This window comes from Grus americana, chromosome 3 (genome assembly GCF_028858705.1).
Source record: "Grus americana isolate bGruAme1 chromosome 3, bGruAme1.mat, whole genome shotgun sequence".
Lineage (NCBI taxonomy): Eukaryota > Metazoa > Chordata > Aves > Gruiformes > Gruidae > Grus > Grus americana.
This window is the reverse complement of record NC_072854.1, coordinates 57,443,114-57,456,154: the sequence shown is the minus strand read 5'-3', so window position 1 is coordinate 57,456,154 and position 13,041 is coordinate 57,443,114. Positions and strand designations below refer to the sequence as shown.

General features: G+C 41.1%; 1 protein-coding gene across 22 annotated transcripts in view; it reads left to right on the top strand.

Annotated features, from left to right (window-relative positions):
• The window catches only part of TRDN (triadin), a 246,075-nt gene that overhangs the window by 181,063 nt on the left and 51,971 nt on the right, over nt 1-13,041 (top strand). For all 22 annotated transcript variants that reach the window (XM_054820908.1, XM_054820900.1, XM_054820910.1 and 19 more), the window contains 2 exons: nt 397-447; nt 1,045-1,095. In XM_054820908.1, coding sequence (XP_054676883.1) covers nt 397-447; nt 1,045-1,095 — 102 coding nt within the window. The remainder of the gene's footprint in view (nt 1-396; nt 448-1,044; nt 1,096-13,041) is intronic.

Here is a 13,041-nt window from a genome sequence, read left to right as displayed (position 1 = left end):
TATTCTTAATATTTTAATTGTATCAATGTGGATTATTTTTTTATTTGGGTTCAGTGAAAGAAAAATGCATTGATGCCGACTACTTTATAGAATTGCTTTCCTCTTTGTAAGCTATTATTCTACATTGCCTACTTAAGAGACAGTTTAACAGTTTTCTCAAAATGCAGAGAAACTAATGATATATCGAAGGCTTGTTATTTTGAATATCCAAGTCTAAAAAGATGAATGAATGACCTCGTTGTTTTGTCCTGTTCTTTATTTCTGTGCTGTTAAATCCATTTTATTATTGCATCTTTTTTGCTCTCTTCATATCAAATTGTTTGACTTGCTTTCTTTTCAAGTGTCATCTTATTTCTCTAACCTGAGTTGTGCTAAATGTTAAATGTTTCTTTCTAGAGACCGGTAAAAGAAAAGATGAGAAGCCTCCAGCAGCCTTAAAGGAAAAGGGTAATGTCTTATCATTATGTGGTTGGGAAATAATCAGTTATCCTCATGAAAGTGTCTGCTGGTATCTCAGTCCAGTTTCGGTATATTTTGAACTACAGGATTTTGGTGAAAAGGCACTAAACCTAGCTTATTCTCACTTAATAGTTCTGATATATTGAAAGGAGTAGTGTCTGACACAATTCAGAAATAATAAAATCATAACCGTTATTGTGGTGTTCTTCAACTGCTGTGTGACCTACAGCCAATGTTGCAATGGGAATGCTGGTCTATTCTGAGTGAATTAGTAACAGAGCTGTTACTGAATTGACACGACAGGCCGAAACGACAGGCTGCACAGGAATTAGAGCATGGTTTGAACTGCAGAAACTTTGCCAGCTAATTTAGTAGGAATTATTTTGGGGTTTTTGTTTGCTTGTTTCAAATCTTAAGTTGAGCCTGTTTTTGAAGTAAACAGAAATTCCTATTCTCAAGACTTACCTCTTTTGCACATTTTGCTTGATCTGGTGTTATGTATATTTGTTATAGTACTGAAGGACACAGTGTATAATTACATTACTAACTTTCTCCTTCCATTTTTGTGTTTGATATCTTTTATAGATTCTTCAAAAGGAAAAGAAATGAAAGCTTCAACTACGACTAAGGAAAAAGGTAACAACAATTTGAGCTGAGCCTTAGCGTCAGATTCAGTTCAGAAAATAAATCTGTTGCACAAATATTCCCCAAAGAAATCCTGGTTTCTTCACTTAGCCATCCATAAATACCCTTGATGGGCATCCTTTGCTGCTGGATGTTTTTTTTTACTTGAGTGATAAATGAGAGATACATATGGGGCTATACAAGCAAGTTGTAGCAGTAGTACTTTATAGTTCCCAAAGTTATGGGGACTTGTTTTCCTCTTTCTTAGTTTTTCTTATTCTTTCTATTTAAATTTGTCATTTCAGATTGCATTTTACTTTTCTTCTATAACACATTATTTGATTGTGCTTTGCTCTCTCTTCTTACATTGAGATATCAGCACTAGCTGATCAATTACAATTTATAGTACATCACCTCAAATACTAAGCATTTTTAGGCAGTGCTAAAACTGTAATTTTAATTAAACATCTACTTTCAGGTATATTTATTCATATCAACTAAATTCAAACAAAACTTAGTTTCACTTTGAAACTATTTGCACGTTGATTAAATACCACTTGCTCTTTAGAAAGCAGTCTCTCAGGTTAAATGAATAAATAATTCAACGTGGATAAGAATATGTAATAACTTGCTAACTAATAACAGTCATTTGAGCCATGGGAATATAGCAGTCAATCTTAAAAACTTCCAGTTGGTTTTGAAAACTACTTCAGATAATTGAATAATATTACTTTGTATCTTTAGATTTTCCCTAAGGATCACTAGAAATAGTGAGACAATATTTTCTCTGACAAAGTTATGAAAGATAACATTTGCAAGTTTTTAAGTGCAGCTATTTCACGTAGTGTATGCAGGCAGTATATGGCAGAATAGTTGAAATCAGCTATTACTTTGAACAGTCGTATCATTCTGAAGTAAAGTGAAGGGTTAAGTGCTACAGAAAGAATTAGGGCTTAAATAGTCTAAAACTCTTTGAAGTAGCCAAAGTAGACTATCCAGAACCTGGATTGTCAGTCCAAGGTCAAGGACATTAGAAAAATAGGGACACATTGTTGTACCATTTCTTTTAGTTTAGTCAACAGAGAGTACTGAAGAGTGTGTGTGTGGGGGGGGGTTGTTTATTGATTATTGATTTCATACAACTTGGCTTTTATATTTTGAGCTTCAAGCAAGCAAGACCTATGGACTTCCTGCTAGGTTCTTGCAAACATATCTGTGAAACATAGGTAGGTTAATGAAGAGTTAAACATTGATTAGACCCTTAAGTATTTGACTATTAAGCTTCTCATTTAGTTTCTTTTCTAATTTTTGTCTTCAGCTCTCCATAAATAGAGACTGATTTTTTAAAATTTGTTATAATAAAAGTAAAATACAATTTACTACAAAAGATCAAATATTTTAAAGAAGTAATACATGTCTCTAAGAGTTTTTAGCTGCACTGCTAATGAATTAGCTTCAGTGAAGTGTCAAACACCCACCCAACAATACAAAAAAAAAAAAACAAACCACCAAAGTATTTAAAAAGGACTTAATTAACTCAGTTTGATCAGCCAGTGAAACAACTGGTGAATAACAGCTCCTTTCAAGTTCCGAAACTGAGTTCTTTCAAGAAAGGACGTGTTTAATTAAACATTGTATAATTTCAATTACTGCACAAGAAGTGGTTTATGCTCAGTATATTTGAGAATGAAACTCAGTACCCTGAAGTAATTAACTCCATTATCTTTTTCTTTTTTTTTTTTTTAATAATATCAAGTCTTCTTCCCATAGCAGTTGATAGGACACATGCAATATTTTCCTTATACTGTAGCAGTAGAAAACATGAGCTGTGTTCCCAGTGAACTTTCATATCTCACAGAATTTTTCCACATGGGCAGAATTTTTACCTATAGATTAAAACACTATAAAGAGACATAAAAGATTCTATGTTCTTGTGTCATCTTACAGTCTTATAGTTTCCAACTTGTCAAGACACAAGAACCGAGCTGAATGTTTAGTGTAGAGTATGCTGAGTTTAACTCCACTGTTAAACTGTACAGTTTAAAACTGTACAAGGTCACGTTAGAGACACCTGTGATTATTCTGACAAAGAACAATGGCTTGGATGAAGTCTGAACTAGAACTGATCATTTTTTGTAGGAACAGCAGGATGTTTGGATGAGCAATGCTGTAGTTTAGTGGGGACTAGAAGTGCTGAGTCTGCACAGCCAGCATCCCAAGTGAGATGAGCACTGCTCATTTCAGTTTTTCCTAGTGGCCAGCACACAACCTTGCATGTCACCTGTGAATGTACTTGATGCCTTGCACAGGTCCCTGAGAGCAACTGATGTCTCACAGGAATGAACGTTTCTCTTTGAGTCTAACTGGCCCTATAAGACCTTAAAATATTTGGATTAAATGCTGTCAGACACATGATCAGGACAACTGCCTTCTTTTTAAGTCTTGTGTATCTTAGGTCTGCAAAGCGGCTGGTCTAAGCAAGACTGCAGATCCTTCAAGAGCAAGAATTCAACAGAAAAATGTAACCTGAGTGGTAAGATCTCAGGTTGTATATATGTAGACACCTTAGTGTCTACAATAGGATTCAGTAATTTTCTAGTCACCAAAGTTCTTGACACAGCAAATCTTATACAAGCTCACCTTGAAAGCAGTTCAGCACAGTGTCTGCAGGTTTTTAAAAGTTGTTTCTGTCTTTTCTGTTCCATGTGACAGATCTTCATAAGTCATTTCTTAGCTGCTGGGATTCGTACGAATGCAGCACTTCCAAAAGCAAATACAACTAACTCAGTGACACTGAATATGTATGACAAGACATTGACATTTTGTCAGAAGACTGTAACCCCAATGCACAAAGTGGCTTTAAGCATCCATGTGGGATGCTGTGCTTCAGTAAGCCTCTCTTTCTTAACAATGATAAGTGACATGTCGCATAGATCAGGCAGACAGTTTGAGAAAAGCCTCTGTAAGGAAAAACATTCCGGAAATTTTGTGGCCATTGCCCTGTAAAGAAGTGCAAACAGGAGGTCACCTTTATGAGCACTGGTACTTTTTTTTAGCCAACTGAGAGTACACAGGGAGCTTCTTCAGTAGACATCTCAGTTTAAACTAGCCAACCAAAAAATGCCTTGAGAAATGGCAGTGGTTTGACTAGCACTTGCTACTTTACAGAGATCTGTCAAATCCCGTATAAATTGCATTAATAGAAGTGGCCACAGTGCAACCCTTTTGTTAAGATAAATACATTTTTGAAATGTGAAAGTCAAATTCACACAAGCTGGATATAGAATTGCAATAGAAAATCCTGAATAATAGAGAACCTAAATGTAAGGTAGATATATTGGGTGTATAAAAATTGCAATATCAGCCAGTTCAAATGGTCCATCCATTACAGAACCTCATTGCTGAACATTGCCGATAAGAAATACTTCAAGAAAACATCAGAGCTTTAAAAGTCAGACCCTAAGATAATGACAGATATATAAATACCAAGACTGAGTCATAGTGGGAGGTATAAAATTCCCATTGTGAGTCAGCACTTCTCTGTAAGAAATCTTCAATAGCATGGTGGGTTGACCCTGGCCGGAGGCCAGGTGCCCCCCAAAGCCGCTCTACCACTCCTCTCCTCAGCGGGACAGGGGAGAGAAAATATAACAGAAGGCTTGTGGATCGAGATAAGGACAGGGAGAGATCACTCACCAATTACTGTCACGGGCAAAACAGACTCAACTTGAGGAAAATTAATTTCATATATTACAAATCAAATCAGAGTAGGATAATGAGAAATAAAAACTAAACCTTAAAACACCTTCCCCCCACCCCTCCTTTCTTCCTGGGCTTAACTCCACTCCCAATTTTCTCTACCTCCTCCCCCCACAGCGGCACAGGGGGACGGGGAATGGGGGTTACGGTCAGTTCATCACACGTTGTCTCTGCCCCTCCTTCCTCTTCACGGGGACGACTCCTCACACTCTTCCCCTGCTCCAGCATGGGGTCCCTCCCACGGGAGACAGTCCTCCACCAACTTCTCCAATGTGAGTCCTTCCCATGGGCTGCAGTTCTTCACGAACCGCTCCAGCATGGGTCCCTTCCACAGGGTGCAGTCCTTCAGGAACAGACTGCTCCAGCATGGGTCCCTCACGGGGCCACAGGGCCACAGGTCCTGCCAGCAGCCTGCTCCAGTGCAGGCTTGCCATGGGGTCACAGCCTCCTTCAGGCATCCACCTGCCCCAGGTGGGGTCCATGGGGTCCTCCACGGGCTGCAGATGGATATCTGCTCCACCATCAACCTCCATGGGCTGCAGGCTCCGTCGCCTGTAGCTCCTCCTCCTCCTCCTTCTTCACTGACCTTGGTGTCTGCCAAGATGTTCCTCTCACATATTCTCACTCCTCTCTCTGGCTGCAGTAGCCCTTGGTAGGTTTTCTTCCCCTTCTAAAATACGTTGGTGCTACCACCATCGCTGATAGGCTCAACCTTGGCCAGCAGTGAGTCTATCTTGGAAAACGGCTGGCATTGGCTCTGTTGGACATGGGGGAAGCTTCTAGCAGCTTCTCATAGAAGCCACCCCTGTAGCCCCTCTACTACCAAAACCTTGCCACACAAGCCCAACACAAATAGACATTAGAAAATAAGACCAAAAAACCCCCAGAAATAACATACATAATATGAATAAATACCATTCTATAAAAGGAAGGAGACAAAATTTTAATTCCAAAAAGGAGTTTATATAAATATAAAATGAGAAATGTTTTATGGCACACTATGAAGTGTAATGTTGTCCTTGTGGTTTGATACTTGATTTTTTTTAAGGAAAATATTCAAGCTGAATAAGCAGCATCTGCATATATATGTAGAAATATGCATTCAGTAGTCAAAACAGGTTTGTGAATGAAAGTACGTCTACTGTTACTTAAGCTATTTCCTGGAGGTAGGAACTGCCACATGTTGGGACTCCCAGATCTCCATAATAGCACTCTGAAAAGTCCTCCAGATGCATATCTATAACTTTTTATTTATACATGCTTATGCAATAAAACAAAATTATTGTTGCATAATATTATTTTTAACATAATATTTGAGATCAAAAGCCAGGATTCTCTCTGATTGAGGAAAGGCGCTTCTCAACAGCTCACAGAATCAGGCTTTTTCTGATTCATTGTCATTTTGTGGCCCAATTGCACTCTTTTCAGCACAGATCCAGTGAAAAACCATCCCTCTCCAAAACCACGTGTTTTACTTTGTGCATTCCTCTGAAAAGTGAGATTGGCAGAGAGAGATTTTCACTCTGAGATGTGGCAGAGAGATCAGATCTCTGGGTAGCTCTGTCCTGCTCCTTGGCCTTTTGTGATACTTTCAAACAGTAATTTGTGCCCATCTTTGGGACAGTGTTTGAATGAATCCTCATACATGTTGGGTATCAAGTTCCAAGGACTCGGACAGCGATGGAGGAAGTCAGGCTTCTGCCAGGAGTCAGTATTTCCCGTTCCATAGTTGTCAATGAGATGCTGGACCAGACTCCACACACAGCCAAAGGGGACTGGCTCAGGAATGTAACCACTCTCTTACCACCTCTACCCAGTGACTTTACAGGCAGCCTGAAAATCCATATAGTGTGAATCCTGATAATCGGAAGCAGAATTCGCACACTTGTGTTGCTTTCATTCTAGACAAAGTGCTTGTGTATTCTCATTAAGACATTGCTGGTAATAAAGAGAAAAACACTGTAGACTTTTTTGGGGGTTATCTAGTGAATTAAATTTTTATTAGTATGTCTGACAGTTATGTCTTACAAATTAGGACAAAAGGGATAGTCAGGTTATGCAGGGGAGTTCAAATGCAACATCTTCCTTGCCCATTAATAATAAAATTCATGAAGATCATTGATTAAGAAGTTATTTCTCCCAACCTGTTCATTAAAACCTGGACCAGAGGAGGAAAATGGCAGGAAAAGTGTTTCCTGCTACTGAGCGAGAATCGTTCTAAACACAGGTGCTCCAGCCAATTCAAAGGCTAAATTCTCCTCTCTGTCATTCACTATACTGCTTCTTTTAACTGTGGTTTCTTAACATGATTAAAATTTGTCCTGATATGAGTAAGAGAAATTCTGAACTCAGAAACACTGGAAGAGAGAGATAAAATATCTGTTAGGAAGACCCAAGAGAGAAAGATCATTTTATACAGTTCCTAAATATTTTAAAACAGTACCTACTTCTCAAGCTATGAACAGATGGACAATTTATGGTAAGATTTATGGTGAAGACAGTATCAACTTAGTGAATGGCAGCTGCTTTGCTGTAGCTGCCTACATGAGGTGGTTTTCACTTCAGCATAACAGCATGCATATGAACAGTTTTCACAGAGTACCTGACACAGGGGATGAGTCTGCGCTTGAACTTGTTTTATCATAACTTCCATGTCTATAACCAAAATAAGTGTAAGAACTTAGTAAAAACTTCCACCAACATCAGCTAAATCAGTTACTGTCTGTCACAAAATGTCAGGGTAAATATAATATTTTAAATTACTCCAACATTATTCAGATATTTAAAAATTAGTTGGAACGTTGGCAAAATCATAATTAAAATCAGAACAGAAACAAATATCTGGATGGTTTAAATAGGCCTTTGGAAAGCTCCAGTTTAGGAATTACTGCAGAAACTAAATAGCTACTGCCTAAGATGCTCAGTATTGAAGGAAATAAATATCTGATTAGGAAGCAGAGAGTAATTGATTCATTTTCATCTTTCAGCCCATTTACAGAATAATTGCTTATGATTCCATGTCTGGACTCATGTTATATTCCTTAATTAACAGGAAAAGATAGAAATAGTAATGTAATGAAATTTTCAGAAGACATAAAATTAGTTAAAGAGTTCAGGATCAGAAGGGGCTTGTGAATTTACAAGTTGAATGGACAGCAAAATGGCAAAGAAAATTTAATGTCAATAAATAGAATGTAATATATACTGGAGGGAAAATATTAAAGAAGAATTTGTCCCTAAATTAACTATGTAAATTCAGGAAAGGACCCAAGTATTACTGCAGACAAGTCAGTGAAGAATTTTCTTCCGTATGCAGATGCATTAGGAAAAACGCACATAGTGTTGTTAGGCCATTGCGTAAATCAAAGATGCATCTTGTCTGGAGTGTTGTGGACAAAAGTCTTGCATGGTAATGTGGTACTGGAGTGGGCTATGAAAGAGCAACAAAAGTCTCATAGAAAGAGAAATAGGAAAGATTCAGATTACCTTTGAGATTAATTAATATGATCATGATAAGACTGAAAATCACAAATCTAAGTCAAGGGCTCTTCAAAAACACCACAGAGGAACAGGATATCTATATGGAAATGCAGTTTTCATAGCTCACATTTTCATAATTAATTATTGTAAATTTAGAAAGGAAGTTAAATTTCATGTCTCAGGATGGAAACCAATTGCTTGTTATAAGAAAATAACAGGAGGATTTGTGGAAGAAATCACTTCTATGACAGTATTTAGACTAAATATCTGTTCCTGGCTACTGCTGGATCATAAAGCTACATGGAACGGACTGTTGTTGAGTAGGAAATGGTGTTTTCAAGATTTTTGGTGTGTTCAAGACATTTCCAAGATTTCAGAAATGTTTCTGTTTGCTGAACAGCTCAGAAAAAGTCCCTCAGAACCACCACTATCTATGGGATTAAAAGACTGCGTGGAGGGATAGCTCCTATGACTGGAGCATAGGGATGAAAGGGTACAGGCTTTTTAGGAAGGACAGGCAGGGCAGGCGAGGAGGGGGCATTGACCTCTATGCCAATGATCAGCTGGAGTGCATGGAGCTCCACCTGGGGATGGATGAGGAGCTGACCGAGAGACTATGGGTCAGGATTAAAGGAAGCGCTGGGGCAGGGGGCATCATAGCGGGGGTCTGCTACAGGCTACCTGACCAGGGGGACCGATCAGATGAAGCCCTCTATAGGTAGATAAGAGCAGCCTCACGCTCACAAGCCCTGGTCCTTATGGGGGACTTCAACCACACCGACATCTGCTGGAGGGACAACGCAGCAGAGCACAAGCAGTCCAGGAAGTTCCTGGAATGTGTGGATGACAACATTCTCCTCCAAGTGACAGAGGAGCCAACGAGGAGAGGTGCCACGCTGGACCTTATTCTCACCAATAAGGAGGGCCTGGTAGGGGATGTCAAGTTCAAGGGCAGCCTTGGCTGCAGTGACCACAGAATGGTGGAATTCAGGATCCTCAAAGCAGGAAGGAGGATGCGCAGCAAGCTCACTACCCTGGACTTCAGGAGAGCAGACTTTGGCCTCTTCAGGGATCTGCTTGGTAGAATACCATGGGACAAAGCCCTGGAGGGAAGAAGGGCCCAAGACAGCTGGCTAATATTCAAGGGTCACCTCCTCCAAGCTCAGGAGGAGCATCCCAACAAAGAGGAAGTCAAGCAAAAACACCAAGAGGCCCCCATGGATGAACAAGGAGCTCCTGAGCAAAGGCAAACAAAAAAAGGAAGCCTACAGAGCATGGAAGCAAGGGCAGGTAACCTGGGAGGAATACAGAGAAACTGTCTGAGCAGCCAGGGAGCAGGTGAGGACAGCCAAAGCCCTGATAGAAATTAGTCTGGCCAGGGATGTCAAGGAAAACAAGAAAAGCTTCTATAGGTATGTCAGTGATAAAAGGAGGATGAGGGAAAATGTGGGTCCCCTCCAGAATGAAACAGGCAACGTGGTTACCCAGGATATGGAGAAGGCTGAGGTACTCAATGACTTCTTTGCCTCAGTCTTCACCGGCAAGTACTCTAGCCACACTGCCCAGGTCACAAAAGGCAGGGACTGGGAGAATGCAGAACCGCCCACTGCAGGAGAAGATCAGGTTCAAGAATATCTGAGGAACCTGAAGGTGCACAAGTCCATGGGACCTGATGAGATGCATCCACGGGTCTTGAGGGAACTGGTGGATGAAGTGGCCAGGCCTCTTGCCATCGTATTTGAGAAGTCCTGGCAGTCCAGTGAAGTTCCCGCTGACTGGAAGAGGAGAAACATAACCCCCATTTTTAAGAAGGGAAAAAAGGAAGACCCAGGGAACTACAGGCCAGTCAGTCTCACCTCCGTGCCTGGCAAAATTATGGAGCAGACACTCCTGGAGACTATGCTCCAGCACATGAAAATGAGGAGGTGATTGGTGACAGCCAACACAGCTTCACTAAGGGCAAATCATGCCTGACAAATTTGGTGGCCTTCTATGATGGGGTTACAGCATTGGTGGATAAGGGAAGGGCAACTGACATCATCTACCTGGACTTGTGCAAGGCATTTGACACTGTCCCGCACAACATCCTTGTGTCTAAATTGGACAGACATGGATTCGATGGATGGACCACTCAGTGGATAAGGAATTGGCTGGATGGTCGCACTCAAAGAGTTGTGGTCAACGGCTCAATGTCCAAGGGGAGAACAGTGACGAGTGGTGTTCCTCAGGGGTCGGTACTGGGACCAGCACTGTTCAACATCTTTGTCGGTGACATGGACAGTGGGATCAAGTGCACCCTCAGCAAGTTTGCCGACGACACCAAGCTGTGTGGTGTGGTTGACACACTGGAGGGAAGGGATGCCATCCAGAGGGACCTTGACAGGCTGGAGAGGTGGGCCTGTGCGAACCGCATGAAGTCCAACAAGGCCAAGTGCAAGGTCCTGCACGTGGGTCGGTGCAATCCCAAGCACAACTACAGGCTGGGCAGAGAATGGATTGAAAGCAGCCCCGAGGAGAAGGACTTGGGGGTGTTGATTGATGAGAAGCTCAACATGAGCCGGCAGTGTGCGCTTGCAGCCCAGAAAGCCAACCGTGTCCTGGGCTGCATCAAAAGAGGCATGAACAGCAGGTCGAGGGAGGTGATCCTGCCCCTCTACTCCGCTCTGGTGAGACCCCACCTGGAGTACTGCGTCCAGCTCTGGGGGCCCCAGTACAGGAGAGACGTGGACCTGTTGGAACGAGTCCAGAGGAGGAACACGAAGCTGATCGGAGAGCTGAAGCACCTCTCCTATGAGGACAGGCTGAGAGAGTTGGGCTTGTTCAGCCTGGAGAAGAGAAGGCTCCAGGGAGACCTTATAGCAGCCTTCCAGTACCTAAAGGGGGCCTACAGGAAATCTGGAGAGGGACTGTTTATGAGGGAGTGGAGTGACAGGACAAGGGGTAATGGGTTTAAGCTGAAGGAGGGTCGATTTAGATTAGATGTTAGGAAGAAATTCTTTACTGTGAGAGTGGTGAGGTACTGGAACAGGTTGCCCAGAGAAGCTGTGGATGCCCCATCCCTGGAAGTGTTCAAGACCAGGTTGGATGGGGCTTTGGGGAACCTGGTCTAGTGGAGGGTGTCCCTGCCTGCAGCAGGGGGGTTGGAACTAGATGATCTTTAAGGTCCCTTCCAACCCAAACCATTCTATGATTCTGTGATTTAGATTTGAGTTTCTGATACAAGTTAAAAACAATACAACCATCCTAAACCTGATTTTTTTTTTTCTTCATGAAAATATTTACTACATTGACACATTTTTGTGACCTTTCCACCAATGGAAATTTTATCTTTATTTTCCCACCCCACTGAAATATTTTTGGTCAAGGTCTGCCATGGATCTGGTTCATAAAGATTTTTTTTCCTCATTCCCGAAACATAAAAGATGATGGTGCTCAATTCTAGTTTCTGGAGTAGTTGTCAATCTGGATTCATGACTCCTGAAAATGGGATGCGTATCCTTGATAAACATATTTTGCTTTGTATCATATCTGTATTAAATGGAAATATATGATTGGTTTCAGATAGGTCTAGGAGAGGAAGACAGGTGGCTAGCTGGAGTCACTGTGATTTAAGGCTGTTAATAATTTGAACAAGTTTATAGGTACAAATTCCTAATTCAAGAACTCGATGATACATCTCATCAGTACAGTGCAAAAAGAGTTGGCTGAAGAATTTGTTCTTTTTCCAAAAAATCAAGGTAAAAAAGAACACAGTCAAGAGCATCTCTTATATCTGAGCATCACATTTTCCAGTACATCAGTCTACTTTATTTCATGTCCTTCCCTGCCCAGCTACAATATATTACTCACATTTGTTCTCAGCAGGTAATCTGGCTTTTTATCAGTTGTAGACCAAATTCCTTTGCTAATCTATCCATCTTTTTGCTGCATTTCAGATACAAGCACATTTCTCAGTTTCTGAAAGAGCAACGTAAACGATGGTGTTTGTGCTCTTTTTCATTTATTCCTTGTCATTTTAAGTTTGAATAACAGGATTTGATCAGAGCAATGCTATTGGCAACAGTAGTCAGAATGAGGCCTCTTCTGTCTCTAAAGATTTGTTGAGTATTTACAGGACATTCCATCAGAAAAATCGCAGCCAAGGTGAAAATTTAAACAGATGCCACAACAGGATAAAATAGCATAATAACAGAAATTAGCTAGCTGTAAGTGCAGCAGCAGGCACGGATGGACCTTGCTCTGCTTGTGCTTGCCTTGGGACCAGAAGCGTGGTGAGCCACGTCCCATAAGCTGGCAGGACAGAAGTCAGGAGGAGCCCAGAGGTGCACTGCATGTTCACTTGTAAGCCCTACCAAGAGTCTTGATATTTGGGGTTTCTGCTGATTTGGAAGTCCCTCCAACACACTTCATGTATGCCTTTTGAAAGCCACTGTGGCTTCTATAGCAGCTACTGGGGGGAAAAATACTAAATCCTCTGTAATGGAAGTTTTGTGAAAGGCACACTTCATAGCTCTGCTGTGCACATCACCTATGAAAGCAAAGTGATTGTAAAGAGGACTAGATCCTGGAAACCTTGTGCCTAATTTTCACTGATTCTAGGCATGAAACCTTTTTTCCACATTCTTGAGGTACTAAAAATTATTTCATTCTCAAAGGAGAGTAAGTGGTAGAAACCTTGAAAAGTCTTTGAAATCAGAATTAATTTTTTTTTGCTGCAGG